This window comes from Cydia strobilella, chromosome 3, assembly GCF_947568885.1.
Source record: "Cydia strobilella chromosome 3, ilCydStro3.1, whole genome shotgun sequence".
Taxonomy (NCBI): domain Eukaryota; kingdom Metazoa; phylum Arthropoda; class Insecta; order Lepidoptera; family Tortricidae; genus Cydia; species Cydia strobilella.
In genome coordinates this window covers 18,296,767-18,318,818 of record NC_086043.1, presented here as the reverse complement: position 1 = coordinate 18,318,818, position 22,052 = coordinate 18,296,767, and the positions used below count along the sequence as shown (strand labels likewise).

At 36.8% G+C, this 22,052-nt stretch overlaps 1 protein-coding gene across 6 annotated transcripts in view; it reads right to left on the bottom strand.

Moving 5' to 3' along the window:
* Positions 1 to 293: 293 nt before the first annotated feature.
* LOC134756040 (mucin-2) overlaps positions 294 to 22,052 on the bottom strand; it is a 158,912-nt gene continuing 137,153 nt past the window's right edge. Inside the window, exons 2-16 of one of the 6 annotated variants that reach the window (XM_063692812.1) lie at positions 17,264 to 17,480; positions 16,366 to 16,591; positions 15,966 to 16,249; positions 12,599 to 12,750; positions 11,348 to 11,499; positions 11,072 to 11,118; positions 10,663 to 10,833; positions 8,207 to 10,174; positions 7,462 to 7,560; positions 6,934 to 7,127; positions 5,452 to 5,677; positions 4,875 to 5,167; positions 4,290 to 4,434; positions 3,804 to 4,002; positions 294 to 2,335 (exon numbers count right to left, since the gene is read on the bottom strand). In XM_063692812.1, the coding sequence (XP_063548882.1) occupies positions 2,177 to 2,335; positions 3,804 to 4,002; positions 4,290 to 4,434; positions 4,875 to 5,167; positions 5,452 to 5,677; positions 6,934 to 7,127; positions 7,462 to 7,560; positions 8,207 to 10,174; positions 10,663 to 10,833; positions 11,072 to 11,118; positions 11,348 to 11,499; positions 12,599 to 12,750; positions 15,966 to 16,249; positions 16,366 to 16,591; positions 17,264 to 17,480 (4,532 nt within the window). In that variant the 3' untranslated portion in view covers positions 294 to 2,176. The other 5 variants (XM_063692813.1, XM_063692814.1, XM_063692816.1 and 2 more) reach the window with 5 other exon arrangements.

Sequence of the window (22,052 nt, the reverse complement as noted above, 5' to 3'; positions counted from 1 at the left end):
TTTGAGATATTCGCTCTTGAAGGTTTAATTAAGCCTCTCATTTTTATCTTGATTATTTACATCAGTGAAGCTACTTTGCCGGATTTAGTATCGTTTTCATATAAATCGGGGGTGCTGAATTCATTAAATTTATGGTAAGTATCAATATTGATACCATTCCTAAGTAAAACATTTCCCACTGTACTTTCTTACTGCTTGGCCTAACTGTGTTTGTATGGTTGTGTATTTTACATTTGTACGAGTATGTAATGTATACACAGAGCGAGTCATATGGGTAAAATAAAAAGACACAATAAAATTATTTCAGTTTATTAAACAGCACTGGTCGCAATTTAATAGCTCAGGCACACAGCTAACCTTTATTTAAACACATCGAAAGCTTCCTCAGCTCAAATTGCACCATAAATGACCTCAGTGCTTAAAATCCTGTCCAAAACGCTCTGTATAGCCGAAAATACAAAATTCTTACAATAAATTTCAAAGTGAAACTACCAATTTTAAATACTTAATCTATATTTACAAAATTAGGACTTAAATACTTAATAGGTACCTATCTAGATTTAAATAGATTCGTAGCAAGCGCTTCTTACTTACTTTAGTCTACAGCGGAATGAATATGAGACCAAAGCACTAACTTAATGTAACTTTAAAGACAGCTTCGACCATCGAAAAAAAAGAGTTTGTTGAACAAACTTTGTTCGATTCTGCCTCATGATTACCAAATATAATAAATAAATATAATATATAAATGTAATATTCGAGTATATTTTTTTTAAATAATACATTGATGTCTGCAAAACTTGGAACACAAACTTAACCTTAAAATCCTTAAATGTTATTACGTAGCAATTCATGCAAGCTATTTGTAATTAATTTGTAAATATTGCCACATCATTATTTTATTATATATATAATTGTATATACATTGGCATCAATTGGATTTAAATAGAGCATAACATAAAAATAATTAAATCGAAGCAAAACGCATAAATTATTTTGTTCGTTTCAGGAAATTTCGATTTCAATCAGAAAATATGACCCTTATTAGAAACTCATACGGATTTAAACGTAAACATAGCGTTCTTAAGTACCAGTAGCAGTCGAATAGACATGTGCTTCATCACCGTACAGCGATGAGTCAGACATCTATCTAACACCGGAAATTTCCTATAAGATGTGTATTATTAATTCAAAATTTGTTGTTCGCTGTTGAAGTACATCAATCGGCTATTTTGTTTGTTTACACATTGAAAATTATATGTATATATTTGTAAAATGTTTTGTAGTGGAAGAACGCTAATACATAGGTACCGACTAAACTAACTATATTTACAAATTTATATTAAAAGGCAGTGTCAACCACAAAGCTGGCAAGATTAGAAAAAAATATTTTCTAAATTTTAATATGGCTCTCATATATAAAAAATGAAAATGGTAATCTGTACCAGAATGATTTTCAAATACTGAAAACTAAACATTGATTATCACTCTTTCTAATTTAAATTGAGGTACGAGTATCTAGTCATCTCTTCTAGACATTCAAATAGTATTTCAGTATTATTAACTAGTAGTACTACATATTCGTATGTACGTACATACGAACACAAAATAGGAAAATAATATTGCAATAATGATTGCACTAAAATTGTTACAATATAAAATAAGTGTGACAATAATTATGATATAATTGTTGATAACTTCACTCCAAAAGATTGAAAACACTTAATATCACAGTTCCCAATACAACGACGGTTGTTATTATGAAGGATAAACAAAATTGAACTAATGCAATCGAATCACATTCCGACACGCGGTAGAAGTTTAACTAACATTAACATTTGCTTTGTGACCATCGAAATCTAAATGGCACTCTATTGGTGACAAAACAATTTTCACTGCATTAAAGATAGGTAGAGAGTTTGATCCATACCGCTAGGTATACAATGTAAGCATACAGCAGTATTGCTTAAGAAGCGCTTAATATTTTGACTGGTCTTATCCTTTAGGATCAAGTAAGATATTGCCGCTGTTCTATGAGGTTTTCATTGACATATCATTAACGTTCGATTTTAATGTTCTGACATTCAATGCGATCTAAGATTTTTTGATCCTCATAATCCTGCGGAACGTTATAGATAGTTTCGACCGCGTGACCGATTCTAGAGTAATTTGTTGTTTATTCCTCAATATCGTTGTCGATACGAGAGGATTTGATGCCTGTCTTGCCTGTCCAGGGGTAGATTTCGGGACAGGGCTGACACGTCCTCATGTACCGGACGCCGGATTTATGCCAAAGATTGCACACTTTAGGGTTGTTGCACTTCTTGGGACGGTCCTGGAAAAATAAAAGAGAAAATCTATTTATCATTGTCACTTTCAGTACAATATAATTTTTGACTACTAGTCTAATCAGTTTAGTTTTTCGAACTGTCACTATGGAATTTATATGAAACACACACTTGCAATGACGTACCTTATCGTTCTAAACTATTTTAAAAATTATGTCTAAAAATAATTGCTGTCTACGTTTCTTTATTTAATTAATTAACTGATTGCTTATTTAATATAAAACTGTAATAGATGTCATATATTAAAGAAAAAAGTGACGAAGCGATCTAGTGGTAAAGGCTGGATTCGAACCGGCGTCTTTAGCTATCGCGGCTAACGCCATGAACCCCTAGGCCACCTCGCCACAAATGCAGCCGAGCGAGCGGGCGAGCGTGGCGAGGTGGCGTTAGCCGCGATAGCTAAAGACGCCGGTTCGAATCCGGCCTTCACCACTGGAGGGCTCCGTCACTTTTTTCTTTAATATATGACTTTTTTTTTATTATTACAAAAAGGCAAGCATTTGACCGCAATCTCACCTGATGTTAAGTGCCGATACAGTTTTAAATGTATATATAGTAGTGTGACTACTTATAAACAAATCAAAATATTTAATAAAATAATTTTGATTAGTGCCCAAACTTGTGCTTATTTAATAGTTTTTAAATTGTGTTTTGCTTGACATTTGTAATTTTGTATAATTATAATCAATTGTTTATATAATTTATTTCATGCATGGTGTGAAATAATTTTATTTTAAATACAGTCAACATCCGTATACTATAAGCTGCAACATGTGGCACGAGCGAGCGCACGGGCGAATAATAACAAAATGACATGACTTTGAAGTCAAAATGTAAGTTCGAATTAGTCTCAAGGTTTCATAGTTTATACATATACTCTTTTAAGTTTAGGTCGGAGTATCGAACATTGCTTTAACCTACGCTAAGTTATGTGTAACTGTCTCAGCTGCTCAACCTTCTTTAAATAACTGAAATATGGCATAAAGGGTTAGAGTATTTTGTTCTAGACTGTTTGCTAAAAAAACAAAGTGAATGAAGTAGAAAATTAAAAAAATACCCAATACTAAAATATAAAAATATACATTCAAAGACTTAAAGATTTATTTGTTCAACATAGGTAAGTTACAAGATGTTAAATACATATTTCAGTATCACTATGTCGTGCCTATTGGCATACAAATTCAATAAAAAATACACACTATCATATTATCACTAAAAAAATACACACTATCAAAAACAATAATAGTCAAAACAGGGTTATGTCATGCAGTAAATCTTAATTAGATAATTCAGTCAAAAATTCTATAATAGAGTAATATGCTTTCTCGGTAAGAAAAGATTTTAGGTTTCTTTTAAAAACATTATGCTTGTTTTGACATGCAATTATATTCGCTATAATAAAAAACTGTAATAAAAAACTATACTAAATACCCTGTAATAAAAATCTATACTTACTGGGTAGTTGCATTGGAAAGGCTGGAAGTTGTTGATCCTGTTGATGGGCGTGGGGTCTCGCACCCACTGCAGCGCCTGCCAGTTAGTCACGATCCACACGTCCTGCATGCGGTTGATGAAGTCCAGGAACATAATGAAGCCCTCCTTGTGGTGGGGCTGCGTGAACCACGCTGCGTGGTAGAAGAGACCGAAGGGTGCCCTGGAAATTTTAATTTTAATTGTTTACTAAGGTCACACAGTCACACTTTTTTGTATTCTTATATAGGCAAACAGTTATTAGGCTAAGTAAGTTTTGATCTAAAGTTAATTTAAATTTATAAACTGCCTAAAATGATAATCTGCTAAAACAAATGTGATTCTTTGGTTTAGTGTCGTTTTGTGTTATTGACAGATTTCTGCACATATTCAACACAATTGTTACAATTTTTAGAGTAGTTTTAGCGAAGTTTTATCATCATGATCATAACACATTTCATCTTGACGTACCTGTTTGTAGTGTAATGTCTGTCAAAGTTCTTCAAAAGCATTTTGTAGACTCCTTCAGCTTCAGGAGGATTAGCACAGGCGTCACCCATGGAGCAACGGCCACCATTCAAATCTTGCCACATTACCATAGGTACTTCCCAGACTCCTATAAAGTAAAAAATAATAATTTAATAACTTACACCAACAGTAACACGATTATGTAAATAAGGTTTTTGTCAAAAAGTGGCCGACTATACTTTTAACAGCTCCAAATTTCATGGTGTTGTTTTATCATGGAGTTCATGGTCATCTTCGGTCTTTACGGTACAGCAGGATGGTATCATAATATTGTATTGTCACGAAACTCACATAAGTACCTACGCCAAATTTCAGCTCTATTGGAGTATGAGTTTTGAGTTCCTTTTAAAAGGATAAGTAAAATAAAATATAATTTTAAACTATAATGGAATAAAAGAAGATTCCAAATTCAAAACTACAAAAATTACTCTGGATCTTAAGAGGATATAGTTACATTTGATAGGTGCGAAAGTTGATGATCCTTCCATATATATTAACATATTTCGGTGACAACGCGTATAATCTCACCTGGATATGATTTTGTAGGGCAAGGCGGAATCATACAGTCGTGGAACAGTTTGTAGTCAAGAGTATAAGGCCAGCTAGGTGGTCTGTTTTCATAGACGGGCATCGAGGAATCGTACGTGAAGTTAGAATCGTACAGCATCTTGAACATCTTGTTTCCTCCGACTGAGAGGAACGGAGCTCTCATTCCTCGGACATCCTCTAGTTTCACACCACCATACGCTGCTAAAATCTCTCTCTGTCCACTCACTTCTCTGTTCCATTTCTTTTGGGAGAATTGCTCTCCAAAACTATGACTGAAAGGTGTAATTTTTTTTATTAGTTACTGTTTTCCTTTAGTATGGACTAGAAAACATTAGACGTTAAGAATAAAAATTTAGTATATTTAAGTTAAATAGATAGTCGAAAGTTAATACTGAATCAATTTCGATAATTTTGAGAGGGTCTAATAGATATATAATTCCAAGTTATAAAAGAATATTGAAAGACAGAAAAGGAGTTTGTATAAATTAAAGTAAATCGGTTTGTTTGATGAAGTGCGCTGAATCCTGTTTATGTGCAGTATTCTTCAAAGACTTACGAAATTGTGTGAGAAGCCATCTCATGTCCAGCAGCATAAAGATTTTGTACTTGGCTGTAATCGGTCCATTCGTGGGACACATAAAATGTGGCTGAGATCGGACAACCGTTGGGGTTCACGCGACCCTTTTCGAAGAGGTCTTGATAAAGAACCTTGTTGAGGTCGTTCACGGAGTCATCGAATGTCAGAAGAACGATCTGGGGCACCGTCTCCACATCTAGGTCGCCTGTTGTTTTGGGATGTTGGTAGTGATCGTGCGTGTGGTGATTGGGTGTGTGAGTAGTTCCAGGAAGAGGAAGAATACGAGACAAGGTATGGTAAGGATGGTCAGAATAAGAAGGAAAGAGAAGAAAACTCATGTTAATAAATTGTTAAAATACTGTTGAATTTTACATACTATAATATAAATTGATACATAGATGGTCATGAATACGTTGAATACGTTGTTAGTGGTATAGCCCAATAGAAAATATTGGATAGATCCACTACTGCTATTTTGCAGGTAGACTTACGATATCGTATGGGAGGCAAATTCGTGACCATCAGCATAAAGATTCTGAACTTGAGTATAATCGGTCCATTCATGGGACACGTAGAATGTAGCAGATATAGGGCAGCCGTTAGGGTTGACTCTTCCATTTTGGAAGAGTTCTTCGTAGTACATTTTATTGAGATCATTTACTGCATCGTCGAACGTAATCAATACCATTTGAGGGGTTTCGTTGACAGGTATATTTCCTATATTATAAAAACATTTAGTTTTATTACGACACAGGTAAGAATAACTATTTAATGCGATATCTAACCACAATAAGTTTACAGTACACTGAACTGCAGTTAGCAAATTAAGTAAGTTTAATGTTTTAAGATTTCTTTAAGAATCATCGTAAAAACGAATAATGTACCGTATTTATGTGTGTTTCTCAAGAAAGATTTGGGGTTGAATGCACTTCAAAAATAAATTTTAAAATGTCTTATACTAGGTGGCTACAAATAGGTGCATTCCCGTTGCCAGGGAGGTTTCTGCATTATACTGAGCAACTTTTACTATGGGACCAACCCCTAAATCGGGAAAAACAGTTTGGCTGTTTCATACATTTTGGCTGGATCATTTTCTATAGGAGGGTAATTTTATTTTCGCGATTTCGTGGTTGGTTGCTCAGTATAATCCCAAAACCTTCCTGCCAACGGGAATGCACTTATTTTTTAGCCAGCCTGTATATTAATTAAGAATGATTGCATATAATATTAATTCATTCTGCAATTTGTTCCGTAACAATGAATAATTTACCGTTTATGTATGTCTCAAGAAACACTTGGTTGGTAATGTAAAAAAAATAGTCGACGTTAAACAACCTTTCACGATTTGACTTAACACTGCAATAGAAATGCACTTCAAGAATAATCATGTCTTTGGCAAACTTTGATTTCCAGTGTTAACTTTAAATCCTTTAAATAATTACATTCAAAAAATTATTTTACCAGGTATATCCTTTCCACCACAGTTGCAGTCAGGTAGCAGGCACACGTCCTTCCTACACTTAGCTGCAGTCTTGTCCGGTGTCGGCTGCGGGTACACAGCCGCTGGTCTCCTCGGTGGATTGGTGTAGATGTCCACGAACTCTGTCGCCTTTGACACGATGGCAGTTGATGGCTTCAAAGTAGGGCGGCTGCGACTGCTCAGGAAAAGCGAAAGTTAGTAAAAAAAGCCAACAGTTAATTTACAACTAGGTAATTAAATATGAAAGATGAGACGAAGCTGGCTAGTCTAACTAAATAAAGATGGCTGAAAAATATTCTACATTGATATGCCACGCAAAAATAGTATGATAGACAGATGTCAATTTTGTAGAACATTTGAAAAGTAACAAAACATTGATAGTAAAACGTTTAGGTATAAAATTGCTTAAATGCAATTTATAAACAAAGTGATCTTGACTATGCAATCAACTCAGAATGTGAAGAAGACTAAAAGCATAATGAATTTGATGTTTTCATTGGCTTTCTAACGTTGGCGGGGTTCCTCTGTTGGACTGTGGCTGATCCAAGGTGGAGTAGTGGGCGGACCCTCTACCGCGAGTGCTGCTGGGGCTTGGGCTGGGGCTGGGTCTGAAATACATAGTGTCATGTGAGAAGCTCACAACGATAGCCTTGGTTAGTACGCGTGTTTTTAAAGATGAAGCGTTTGGTCCTAATTGCAGACCAAATCGACCGTTTAGTTTATAGCCATCAGCATGTTTAATAATATAAAAATATTCATTATTACAACAGTTGATCGTATATTTTGTCGCTTTCATATAAAAAGAAAACTACGAGTTAAAATGTAAGATAAATTCACATGCAAGTACCATATTATTTCCAGTGTCATAAGGGTGCTCTTACAAACTACATGATGGATTTGCTATGTGGTGCATGATAAGTTGATAAGTAGAGGTATAAACTACATTGAGGAACTTTCTACATATTGTTTTACTACATCTAAAAATACATATTTTACTATGGACCATGGAGGAAAGGAATGGTCGCGTCAGGAGTTAACAATTCATAAATATTTAACTCAACCGACTTTAAGTCCCCCAATGGAAGAATGTTAAGCGATAGAATTTAGCTTTAGGTGCCATTAAACGAAATGTCTTCATGCTAGTTATACCGCGAGGCGGAAAGTAAGGACGTATTGATAGAAGTCGAAGCCTCCACCTTTCGTAAGTAAATTATATGAGAAATAGGCTGTTTAGGCTCTGGCCGGCGATTGTACCTCTGGTATTTGATTTCGTTGCATTTTGGGTTTGGTTGCAGACTGTTGTCTGAAGAGCATTTCGTCGATTGGTAACTCCTGCGCCCAACTCCCGGGTTTGTCGCAGCTAACTTTATTGCGGGATTCACTCGAGAGGCACGAGTGGGAAAGGATAAACTCTTTTTCGTCGGCGTCACGTCAACTTTGTAAGTAGTGGTCGATTTTGTACTACTTGTTGTCGAAGCTATTTCGTTTAGGACTGGAGCTAGTCTGTAACGCTCTGTCTCAGTCGTTGTCTTAGTTGTTTCGGTCGATTTGGTCAGTTTTGCTAGCTCATTGTCAATATTATTATTAGAAGTACTGTCAATTTTTGTCAACTCAGTGGAAGGTTCTTCGATAATCTTAAGAAATTTGCGGGAATTTCCCGGCTGTGGTCTAACAGTTGTGTGTGTGTTCTCTGTAACATAATTGTTAAAACTGCTGAATTTAGAATCAGAATATTCTCTGTTAGGAATGTTGTGTAATACATTGTTACTTGGAGTTTGCAACATTGGCGTCGGCGTAGTTTCAGCATATGCAAAAACTGAAGAAGCAGGCGTAGTAGTAGTGGAGGTTCCTCTGGTTGAAATTGATTGACTGGTAGTGGATACGAAATCTCTTTGAGTATAATTGGGAGTATCAATAGTTGTAGGGATAAACCTCGTAGTCGGTTGCTCTGTTATAATACGCACACGTTGAATATGATGGCGGACAGGCTTCTCATCTATGTATTTCAGCATTTTCTTTTGGAAACCTATGTTTACGACTTTTTCTTCTTGAGGTGCAATGGTGCTCACTACCTGTTTTACTCTCTCCGTACTTGAAGCTCCACCAAAATTGCTTAGAAAAGCTTTTATGACAGATTTTACTTTACCACTAAAAACTTCGGTAGTTTGATCGGAGACTTCGTCATCATCGACTTTATAACTATAATATGCAGGTTTAGAACTAAATAATTCTTGAGGCTTAGCAGTTGAACTTAATACGACTTTCTGTGTTGTGGTATATCTAGTTGTCGAAGCAGTACTGGTTGTAAGGTCAATAACTTCATTTTTTTCCTCGTCGTTTCTGAGATTGTTTAGGGATCTGTACGGCGAATCAACAGGTTTATTCCATTGTTCACTTGGTCTTTCGTAATGTTCCCAGTCCGGCAAATCTCTGTTTATGGGAGTAGTTGATTGAGTTTGAGTATTTTTAACATTTCGAAGTCCGGTTTCTATCAATGCTTCGGTATCAATAGTATTTTCGGTAGAGCTTTCTTTCTGGTCGTTGCTGTAAGTAAAAGGTGCTGAGGCCGGTCGTTTGATAACAGTTTTGAGGTAATATTTTGTAGTGGTTGTTGGCGGTGTCGCATAATCTTCTGAAGAATATTGGTATGCAATTTTTGGCCTACTTTGGGGTCTAGAAAAAACAGGTATATCCTCTTCAATACTAGAACGACGCAGTGAACTCTCTGATGATCGAACATTGTCCTCATCAATAAGTGGTTCGTATTCTACTGGTTTTTGAAAATTTTCTAACTCATCGTGTCTTGTTTCTGTCTTTGTTTTTTCTTCAGGCATGACATGCTTTCGACTTTTTTGGTAACTATCAAAAGGCCGGGTCAGAACTGTCAATGTGTAGGGATTATTAGTATTGTTGGAATTTCGCCTAATCGAGAACCCAGTAGTTAGGGAAACAACCTTTTTGTTATCATTAGAAGAGGTTTTTACCACTTCCACCGGAATATTATTGTTTTTGTTAGTCACTCGGGGAGAATGTCTATGGGTCAGTTTTTCAGTTGGTAAGTTTTCTTTCAACCTATGAGTATTATCAGTCTTTTCAAAGGGCTTAGCGAAGGATGAAAGGTTTATTAAAGGGTTGGAAGTGGGAACTGTCGTAGGGGACCCGTCAGAAGGGTTTTGGTCTGAGGAATTAGGATTGAGGTTAAGGTTCTCATCTGTGGATGATCTGTTGAATACAAACCAAAAGAAAACTTTCTAATTTAAGCTCTTAAATATTTCCTATAAATACTTAACATAAAGTACGATAAAGAAGCCTAAATGACGTTTTCTTATTGGATAGTACAGTTTAGTAAAATTAAATAGCGGAAAGGGTGGAAATATTAAAAAGTTTATAAAAGTCGGGGATAAAGGATAAAAGATACCACAAAAGCTTAACAAAACTGTAGCACGTTACAGCCAGCTTTCATAAGCAGATTGTAGGAAGAGCCAAGATGTGAAATGTATGTACATGTTTATAAAATGTTTGTGAAACCTTTAAACTGAATTTTTTTTTAAATGTATAAATTATTAGTATGTTAGTTGTTAAAAAATAAAATCCGTTTAAAGATGATGTTTTAAATTTGAAACTGAAATTAATTTAACGATGTTAATGAGTTTAAAAATGTATGGAACAAGCTTGGATGAGGTCGTTGTTGACGATTCCTTTTGTAGTACCTTGGAGAGTATCTAGACGGGGTCATTGCTTCGGTGAAGGGTGCAGTAGTAGGGCGATATGTTGTGGTTGTGCTAGTGCTTGTCGTAGGAGTAGTGCTAATAGAGGTAGCTTCGTAAATCGTCGTCTTCACACTGCTAGGGTGTTCATAACCCAATTCGTTACCTTCGCCCCTGAATCATTCGCAATCACAGTTAAGAATTGATGTTATTTAGTAACTACAAATTACAATACTGTTAAATGGCGTTTTTCAATAACGCGCTATAAGCGTCTATTAGCTATTAATCGTTTGTCTTAATCTGTCATTTCGACTTATGTATTTGTAAGAAAGGAATAAAACATAAATCAACTAATTGAGGCTTATACTCGTAAAGAAAATCAATAATATTTAGAAATTGTTTGACATCTTACCTTGTTGATTGACGGACCGGTGCTTGGTATTGATTCTGATTGTTTATCTGAAAAATTTAATTTTACATGTAAGTAAGAAAATAGATATTTTTTATTGCACCAATAATTATACATTTTACATACATGTATGTGTATGTGCGTTGATAGGCGTTGCAGTCAACATTATCAAATTTCTTACACTACACTCTTATACTAGTAAATTAATAATTTATAAAAAAGTATTGTTGAGTACGATAGAAATTTAGACAGTGTTCAAACGATGTAGTGTTTTCTTACCTGTCCTTGGATAAGTGTGTCATCATAGTCGTCAGCGGACGGTCTCGGCGTATACTGCACGGGCTCCGGTCTCCTGACCGAGGGCGGGGTGCCGCGGTACGTCTGCTGGACTGCAGGGCGGAGCGAGGCCGTGTTATATTGTTGAACATAATCTGCCGACACCGCACCAACCGCCCGTTAGTTACCTTACCCAGTGTCCGTAGAGTCTGGCTTAGAGTTTGTTCTAATAGTGAAGAAAGAATTGCCGATGCCGATGCTACTTGGTGTGTATATTAAGGTATGGGGAGCCCACCTTAATGATTTAAGTGCAGTCATAAATATACAGTTAGATAACAAAGTGTATCAGAACATTGTTATCCTCAATCATGACATTTAGTGTATTACTGACAATACTTATTAGAGGTGAATTGACAGCTAATTTAATGAATTCGTAATAGATATATTTACAATGTATCACAACAATCATACGTTAATGTGTGTTCAATTCCTTCGCTTCGGCGGTTCTTTCTTGAAAATTTTAGTTTTGTGTTTTTGTATGAATTTTGTATGTATCAAACCAGAAATACCAAAATATGTATTAAACTTGACAACTCAATTGTTTTTAAAATATGAATAATATACAAATTTACAAAAAAAAACTTTTTAATGCGCACCCTCCAAAGTACTTACGCTTACATCTTAAATAAAAGTCAGTGCTTTTGCCGTGTTTGTGTCAGATAAATCTATAAAATTAGTTTATGTTATCGTAGGTGCTTTGAGGAGGGGTACGGATTTAAAAATGGTTTATCTAAATGAGTATGATATGATAAACCCGTGTCCATGAGAGATGCTGTGGTAACAAATGAGAATGCATAGTGATTATGCTCGTAAACAGGTGATGATGAAGTGATTTAATTTGATAATTAGATTTGTGTAATTAGGATGTCACTTTTAAAATGTTTATCGTGTTTCTATACAACCGAATTAGGTCTGTGTTGACTTGTGCAAAACTTGCATAATTCAAGTGTATACCTGTGCAATCACACATATAAGTGGATATAGTGAATTTTAAAACGATGCACCATTTTGATTCCCATTCCAAAATTATCAGTATAAACATATCTCAAGTTAACAATATATCATCTCAGTACATAATGTACTAAAACATGCAATTTCAGGTTAACCTCTGATCAAGTGCATTTTTATCCTGTATAAACATTACTTAAATCATAATTTTAAACTTATACAAATCAAATATGCTTCATAACATACCTGTGTCTTTATATAATTCACCATCTTCATCGTAAACAGCGTAGTATGGATCAAATTGGTCAGGAGAGTAATTTTGAGTTCCATTATACAGCATTTTAGGACGTGGGCTGCCGGTGTATGTGGCTGGAGTTACGTTGTCGACAGGTTCCAAGCTGGAAATAAAATTAGTTCCAACATCCTAATATTTCATAGAAATAATATCAATCAAATTTATTCCTTTGGTACTCTCAGTCTAAGTTTTAGTCCACGTCCAGTCAGTGTTAGTTAAATCAGTAAATTGTGTAAATGTGGTCACAAATCAGTCTGTACATTCTGTACAATCTGTTTATGCGTCTTTGAGTACAAGAGAAACATGAGCAAGAGGGAAAAATAAGAATTGTTATTTATTTAGAACAGCCGTCAAAATTTGACTATAACAAAGTTCAGATCAATGGTTAATGGAAAGCCTAAAATAAAAATAGTGCATAGGAATATGTACAAAGTGGTCAAGTATAGGTTCTGTGTTGTCAGTCGTACCTGTTTGTCTCGTCATCGTGTCTAGTCTTAGTAAATCGAGTCTCCTGGTTATGATTGTCACGAGGAGTAGTCATCTTCGTCTGGGCTACCAGGTTGTGGTGTCTTATCCTGCCTCTATTTTGCTTGTTGTCTTCAGTTTGAGTAGTTTCCTTTACGGTAGTGGGTTTAGCCAGCCTATGCCTAACTGTGTACGGTCTTAGAGTAGTCTGATTTAAATATTTTGGAGGTCTTGCAGTAAAAGGTCCATTGTCATAGGCTGGTTTTCTTATGTGGAATGTCTTATTCCTAGATGCATGGTGAACGATCTCATAGTTTGATACTTCAGGGCGCATCAATACTGTTGGTGCAGGCGAAACAAAATCTACCATTACCGGAACTGGTATTTTAGTCTTTTGTCGCTCTTTTTGAGGAGCTTTTGTAACAACGGAAACATCATTATGATTTTTAGTAGCTGATTCTGTTTTATAATTAGACAGTGGACGATAATTTGGTCGTTGGGGCGTAATATGAACTGTTGGTTCATCTTCATCACTTTCGTTACTCTCACTGTCATCATATTCTTGATAATTTTGAGCCATCGGTGGTCTTTGTGGTTTTATCTCAGAACTGGGCATGTAAATGGATTTGACTGGCGGTTCATAATAATGTTGCTCATCTTCATCGTCGTAGTAATAGTCGGCCATTTCGGGAGATGGTTTTGGAATCGGTCTTCGCTTTGCTGGTTGTTTCGTTTTAGAAGTGACTGTGTCTTTGGTAGTAATTGCGTTATTTTGATTTACTGTAGATTGCACCGATGGTCTAAATGTTTGTGCAAATAAGTTTTCAAGCTTTGGAAAATTTGAGAACGAAGTTGGTCTTGGAGTTGAATGTAAATATAATTCTGTCGATGGATGGTTCCAGTAATGTTGAAGAGCTGCCAGTTGTTCATTAGCTAAAGTTGTTAATGGTTTTGATGTTGATTGTTTGAAAGATAAATATGCATTATGAGGTTTAATTGAAGATACAAGATATGGCTTTACAGTTGAAATAAAATATGGACGACCCGTTACGGGTTTTTCTTGTTTTATCAAATATTGTAACTTAGGTGTAGAAAGTAATATAGGCGCTCCTGTTCCCGTTTGTAGTAAATATGGCCTCTGGGTTATAGAATACACTTGCTGAGTTTCCCCTTTATGCTGCGTTTGGTTTAAATTAGGTCTCTGTGTCGAATTTTTAGGTTTGTTAAAGTTATAATTTATTGGTAAAATGCGGTCATCTCTAAAATTTGGCGGTTTCAGTTTTGGCAATGCAGCGTCTAATGGTGTACCAGCGCTCTGTTGAACATCCTGGTTTTGGTCATTATTAAATCTAACAGTCTGCTGATGATGAAGCAGGGGTCTAAAATTCAACTGCTGTGATTGTTCAGGTTGTTTCATTGTAGGTACGTTTGAATTAATTTGACTAGAACCAACAGATGCACTAGGGAGATTAATTGAGCTAAATGGTCGAGGCGTACTCATACCCTGGTAATTTAATGTGGATGATCTTATTCCAGAATTTCCTGATACAGAGGTAGGCCGTTCAGATGGTCTCGTGATTAATGCAGCATTTTGATTCGCTTTTGGCTTCGGCGTTGTGACACCTACTGCTTCATAATGCTCATCCCTAAGTTTTTCTAAGAATGCATCAAAATCGAAATTGGGATTTGCAAATGGATTTTCAATATCAGCATATTTATTTTTGGGATGTGTAAATTCGTACGGTGGATCGGGAAAATCAAATTTAAAATTACTTTTTCCGTCGTCATCATCGTTTTCTGAAGAGCTTTCTTCAGAAGACTCCTCGTCATCATTTTCATTTGATGTATCTTCATCATTATAGTTTTCTTGTTTATTAGGTCTATTATAGGCATCAGGTCGATTTGATACGCCTTTAAATGGTTGTGTTGGGCTTCTCTGTGCATTGTTAAATGGCGAAATGGTTGAAACTGGTTTACCAGTGACTACTGTACTTGGCAAAAGAGATGAGTCATGCACTATATTATGGCTGTTCTGGTTATTAGTATAAAACGACTGAGCAGGATAGCGGTTAGCGTTTTGATTGTTTTGTTTTGGAGCATTATTATAAAATCCACCGGACAATGCTGCAAAGGGGTTTTCACTATTTTTCAGCGCTGATATAGGTGGGCTTTTTGTAATAATTTGAGTCGCAGAATTCATCGGATTATGGGGTAACCTTTGACTGAATGGATCAGAAGGACTAGCCTTAAATGGCCTCTGAGATTGTGTGTTATCATTTTGGTACGCGAAAGGATTTGCGGTAGAATATATATTGCTAACGGCTGTATAAGGTTTGCTGGAGGCATCATACAAATTATTTTTATGGAGACCGTTCAATGATGACTGGTGCCTTATATTTTGGTTACTAACATGAGGAGGTAAATCGATAAATTTGATGGGTATTGAATTGGGCCAGTTTTTTACTGCAGTTTTGTAACCATTTTTTAAATAATATCTAATTTGTCTTTTTCCTCTCTCACTATCTTCATGTACATCTTCTTCGTCATCGTCTGTTGGATCCATTTCTATGTATTCCATTATTTCATCACTATCACTCCTTTTGGAGATTTTATCTGTATTGTTAGTATTGCTGCTAGAACTGTCATCGGTAACTTCTCTTTTACTCCTTACAATAGGCTTTTCAATAACGCTATTACTGTCTATCTCGTTCGTTTCAATGTCTAACTGTTCGTCTAGGAGAGAGTCAGTAACATTGTCACTTGTGTCCTCACTGAAATAATTATATGTCAATTAGTGTATTTACCTACACTGTCAAACATTTCTCCGTCTTTTAATACGCTACAAATACTTACTGATAGGTCTGAGGTGCTTTAGTAGCGGTAGCTGTTCTTCTTTCTTCAACTTGTGTGCCAAAAGAGTAGGACCCTATTTTACCATTGTTTTGTGAAATAGATGCAGGAATAATATTATTGTTAAGATTTCTTCCAGTGCTTGCGACTTGCGAAGCATAACCGTCCCTGTCTTTCTGCACTTGTCCAATGGTTGATGGCTGTCCTCGATAAACACGTTGTTGTCTGTCGCTTTCGATTTCTTCAACTGGTGGTAGATCATCTTCAACATCAGCGTATAATTGTTGCTGTAAAATGAAATTATGCGATTTGAATCAAGATTCACAGGCATACCTAATATTTATTTATCAGTTATTCTTCAGCTGTTTGCTGTAGTCATAGGATGTTGAATATCTCAACTGACCTTTTCGTATTCATCTCGGTTGAACTTGGGTTGTCCTCTGGAGGTAACGACAGGGTTGGGCTGCACCCGAGGAGGCGGCGGTGGGTTGCGGCGCGGCGGGGGTGGGGGCGGAGGGTCGCGTTCCCTCTCGCTGATGCGTTCGAGGTCGTCCAAAACCAGGGCTGCGCCGGTGCCGGTGGCGTCGCAGCCAACGTTGCGCGGCCAATCGCATGTTTGGAGCTCGTGGCTGAAATGGATTACATTACGTAATAAGCAATTAAATATTACGATCGTAAATCAGTTATACCAAAGAGGATATAATAGGATAGAGCGAGAGATGACAGTACGTCATAGTAAATTTTGTGACCACTGTAAATTCACTGCCATCTATCGACACACTTTAAAACTAAAAATGAAGATTTATAAAAATACGATAAAATGTATTTAAATATGGATAAATGATTTTTTTTATTTGCATTAAAAAAAATTATATGATTTTGACCCATGTTCTGTCAATGATATGCTTTAAAATTGTCAAATAACAAACGAAACCCTCAACACCCTCTATACGAGAGTAGGATAAAGGTAGTGGCGCCATCTGATCGAGAATCAAATTTTCGTGATTTTCGAGGCACGGTTTTTCCTTAGACTGTATCCATCTATTACGGAGTTCTACTTCGGATCTATCTTTGGTTATACCCTCTAAACTTTGGTGGTTGAAGTTGCATAAATCACCTTATAGTCTTATGGCAGTACTTATAAATGCACTACAAGCCTACAGTGAATACGTGAAAAGAGCTGTTTAACTAGTAAATGATTATTGCTGGATAGGTTTCTTAGCTAATCTTATTGTTCATATCAAGCAATTTTAAATTATTTGGAGCAGGTGTCATCATAGCTTAATGAAGACTATTTTTACCTGTACATAAGGCCACCAGTGCAAGATTCGAGTAGAGCGCCGCCAAATACGCATACGTAGTATAAAGTGCAGTCGTTAGGGTGTGAGTAATATCCGAACTCTTCAGGGCAGTCGAAGTTGACATCCCGTTTGATGTCAGCGGCGACAGGAACGCTTCTGATTGGTCCAGAACGCCTGCTGTCGTGCCGTGAGCGATCTGATTGGGCCGCTAGGCATTCTGAAAATGAAAAGATACAATAATTAAAATTTATGAATATTAAAATAAATATTAATTATATAATAATATAAATATGAATGTCTGTTACTTAAACACGAAACAAAAGGCTTTAGTTTAGGTATAATTATGTTGGCCGGAATGCGATTCGATACGCAATAACGCTGGGACGACTATGAAGGTTAGTGCACTTCTTTAGTGCACTGTAGGGCAGTACTGTTTGTTTTTCGGGTGGGTGTACAAAATGTAAAAAAATCTTAATATGACATTATATATCTGCTTTCAAACAGGAACTGGAGTAAATCAAGACATCTAATAGCGGCAATTTTAATTACCTATTAAAACAGACGTGGCTCTGTGTAAGGTCATTTTGCAATCAACTTGTATGTGGTCGATTCCCACGTAATAAAGCTGTCACAAAGTTTTTTATTAAATTCTTCACGTACAATCAATTCAACTCCATCTAAGGATTCTGGTATTCAGTGCTTGATTAAAAAACTTTCTTGGAGCAACAATCTATTTCAAATTAATTAGGTACTTACTATACGAGTAGTAAATATTAACAGATTTTGTGCTGATATTTTAGTTTTGTTTCTCGTATATTGGTGAAACAGGTACTGTAGGTACTTTCTTGAAATTAGTCCTTATTGACTAAAATTACTTTGTAAATTTAACAATGTTGGTTGGCAGAGCCTATATCGGACAAAGCAATCAGTGTTTACCACTTTATTGACCTCTCCCTTGAGTAGGGAACTATGATAGCACCCATGAGGCTGACATGTTCACCTAGAGTGTTCAAAGCCTCCATAAAAACCAGATTAAAAAAAAATAACAATCGCACTTTTACTTAGTATATATATAACCTTAAAATTATGTAAGGACTTAAACATTCAACTATGTAGGTACTTGTGGCTCTAGCGGCTATAAATTTTTTATCGTTATTACCAATAATGTTAAAAGACATCTATTTGGGAGGCAAATGACTATCAATAGTAATTTAGTAAACTATTATAGTACTGCAACTACTACGAACTCGAAGTAGGTATGTGCCTTGCGAAATTATCGTCCTTGTGCGCCAGAGTGTTGCATTGCATTCTTGCATTACTAGGAGTAGTATTCGTAGATAAAATAATCTGCATCGAATTTATCCAGATTTGAACAGTAAAAGGCTGGGCTTACAGAATGCAGGCTTTGTTGCAACTAAATATGGTAATTTGAGGTCAGGTAGTAAAGTAGATTTTGTAATTAAACTTAACTGGAAAGAGCATATTATTTTAGTTTCTTTAATTTGCCAAAAACACACATGCAAAGTACAATAATAATCGTTAGTGAACCTTAACTTGGATTCTATAGATACCATAAAAAGAACATAATTTAAATTTAGAATAACAAGCCGCGAAAAACGTGTTAAACTAACAATATTAGCAAATCTCACTAAGCAATCTTGCAAAATTTGTTCATGCAACTTTGGCTCATGGCCAAAGAGAATTAAGTCGACAAAGAGTGCTCACTCCATACATCGGTTTTGGTACCATAAAGATTATTATTTTCGTAGTCGACATCTAGCGTCAAATAGCGGAACTCTCAATACTGCTACTCGACAATAGATGTAGCAGCAAACAAAAAGTCTAATGCTCAACGATTTTCAACTAATGTTATAACCAAAGTAACCGTAGGAATTGAAAATAGAGTTCCGTTTACTACGGCGACTACGAAAATAATAGTCTTTTTGGTACCAAAACCGATGAACGGAGTGAGCACTTTGTCTTCTTAATTCTCTTTGCTCATGGCGCAATATTAAAATTTTGCTCCGATTCCCAAAACTGTTGCCATTATCTCTTTACGCATTCACGTCACAGCATCAGACATTAAGAGCTTTATCTCGTTGAGCTCTTTCTGTCACGTTTGCGTTGCCATCACGAGCCAGTGTGGGATTTGGCACAAATACACACGGGGCTTAACGTCTGGTTGTACGAGTAGTCATACGTTGAGTCCCCATATACACCGTGGCAAAAAAATAAGTTCCCGTTGCCAGGGAGGTTTTGGGATTATACTGAGCAACTTTTACTATGGGACCAACCCCGAAATCGCGAAAAAAAGTTAACTGTTTCATACATTTTGGCTGGTCCATTTTCTATGACAGGGTAAATTTTTTTTTCGCGATTTCGAGGTTGGTCCCATAGTAAAAGTTGCTCAGTATAATAGTATAATTCCAAAACCTCCCTGGCAACGGAAATGCACTTAGTTTTTAGCCACTCTGTATATGGAGGCACATCCCAGATTGAAAGGCCACATAAATTTAAGTATATAAAAATATTGTCTTCGGTTACCGCGATAGTTACTCATGAAATAAAACTATGAAAACGGATTATATCGCGTATATTGAATTTATAATACATCCCGACGTTTCGAACTCTTTACAGCGTTCGTGGTCAACGGGTGACTGAGGAAAAATTACAAAATGCAAAAATACCCACATACTAAAATAATGAACAATCATAGACTACAAACTTTAAGGCTGGTTGTACATGCAAAATCGGTTCATAAGGCTAGTTATACACTATAATTATTTTTCAAGTAAAGATATATATATATACGCGATAAAAAAAACTATGCCGGCTCCAACCCTACACCACGGACCCGAGAAGATTTAATTCCCTCCTAAATTGTAGGAGGGTATCCCAATATGGGACCGGCAACAAACTCGGCGGGACACATCTTTTCAAAACATCAGAATGTCCAGCATCATCCAACACTACGGTCTCACAGTCTATGTCTCGCTTGCTCCTTTATCAGGTGGACTACAGGATCCCAAGCTGGTGGTAGAGAAAAGCCATCTTCCCTATTAAAGTTTGGATATTTCTTAATCTCAATGGCCTCGCGCAGCATTCTGGGTATGTAACGCTTCTCCTTGGCAAGAACCAGAGGCTTATCAAACTTGATTGAGTGATTGGCTTTATCCATGACATGCTCACAGACAGCAGACCTAGGTCGACGGTGCTTGACATCAGCTATGTGTTCCTTCACCCGAGTGGAAATGCTCCGTTTCGTCTGCCCGACATATGATAGGCCACACTCACAGTCCAGCCTGTACACTCCTGCAGTCTGTAGAGGGGTATTGCATTTTACAGGCCTCAGGAATTGTGACATCTTCTTCATTGGCTTGAAATATGTTTTTATAGAAGCACGCTTCAAGATGTGGCTGATCCTGTCCGTGACCCCCCTGACAAAAGGCAGAATGGCAGGCCTGCGCTCAACTGTGGGGATCTTAATGTGGGACCTCTGGTTGACCCGCGGTATCCTGAGCTCGTTTGCCTGGAGCGCGCGCCTGGCATGCTGGAGCTCCGCGGCCAGATGCTGGTCATCACATATCCTCTGGGCTCTCTGAAACAAAGATTTGCCTACTGTAACAAGTTGACTGGGATGGTGATGCGATTTGCCATTTAAGTACCTATCAGTATGAGTAGGTTTCCTATACACAGTGCGACCTAGGGTGTTATCAGGATTTCTTTTTACCAATACATCTAAGAAGGGGAGAGAACAGTCTTTTTCCAACTCCATAGTAAATTTTATTTTGCTATGGATGGAATTTAGGTGATCCAAGAAAGTTGAAACACTACTTTTTGGAAGTATAGTAAAAGTGTCATCTACGTATCTTTTAAATATCTTCGGTCGCACAGGAGCCAATGAGAGTGCCCTCTCCTCGAAGTCCTCCATAAAGATGTCAGCGACTACTGGAGACACCGGAGACCCCATGGCCACGCCGTCGACTTGAAGGTAGAATTCACCATTCCATAGCAAGTAGCCAGATGTAAGGCAATGTTCCAACAGCTTAGCATATTCCTCTGACATGTTCTGCTCACATAACCTCTTCTTGACAATTTCAATGCAGTCTTGTACCGGTAGGCTTGTAAATAGCGACTGGACGTCAAAACTGACCATGATCTCATCATCAGTCAATGTTAGGTCTTTAATCTCACCGATGAAATGGTAAGAATCCTTTGTATGCGTGCTAGTGTTACCACGTAATGCTGAGAGGGCTCCCGCGAGGTACTGAGCCAATTTATATGTGGGAGCATCTATCTGGCTCACTATGGGACGTAGTGGGGCACTAGGTTTGTGTATTTTTGGCAACCCATACAACTTTGGAGGCACGGGGCAGTCAGGAACTAGACTTGCAACATTCAGATCAAGGCTGTCCGAGTAATCACTAATTAGTTCTTTAGTGGTTTTCAATACTTTCATAGTCGGGTCCGTCTTTACATGTTTGTAGGTTGTAGTATCCGCTAATAATTCCCTAATTTTCTGGTTATAATCTGAAGTATTAAGTACAACCGTCGCATTTCCCTTATCCGCTCGAAGAATAGTAAGGTCTGGATCATCGCGTAACGTTTTCAACGCGGCCAATTCATCTCTAGGCAAATTCCTTTTCGGAGGCTTGGCTTTCCGTAATAATGACGAAACATCCTGCCGTATAGCCTCCAAATCTTCCTTCTTTACCTGATTTTTCACCAGACAGTCTTCTACACTAACAATAATGTCCTCAAAAGGGATCTTTCGCGGAGCCACAACATA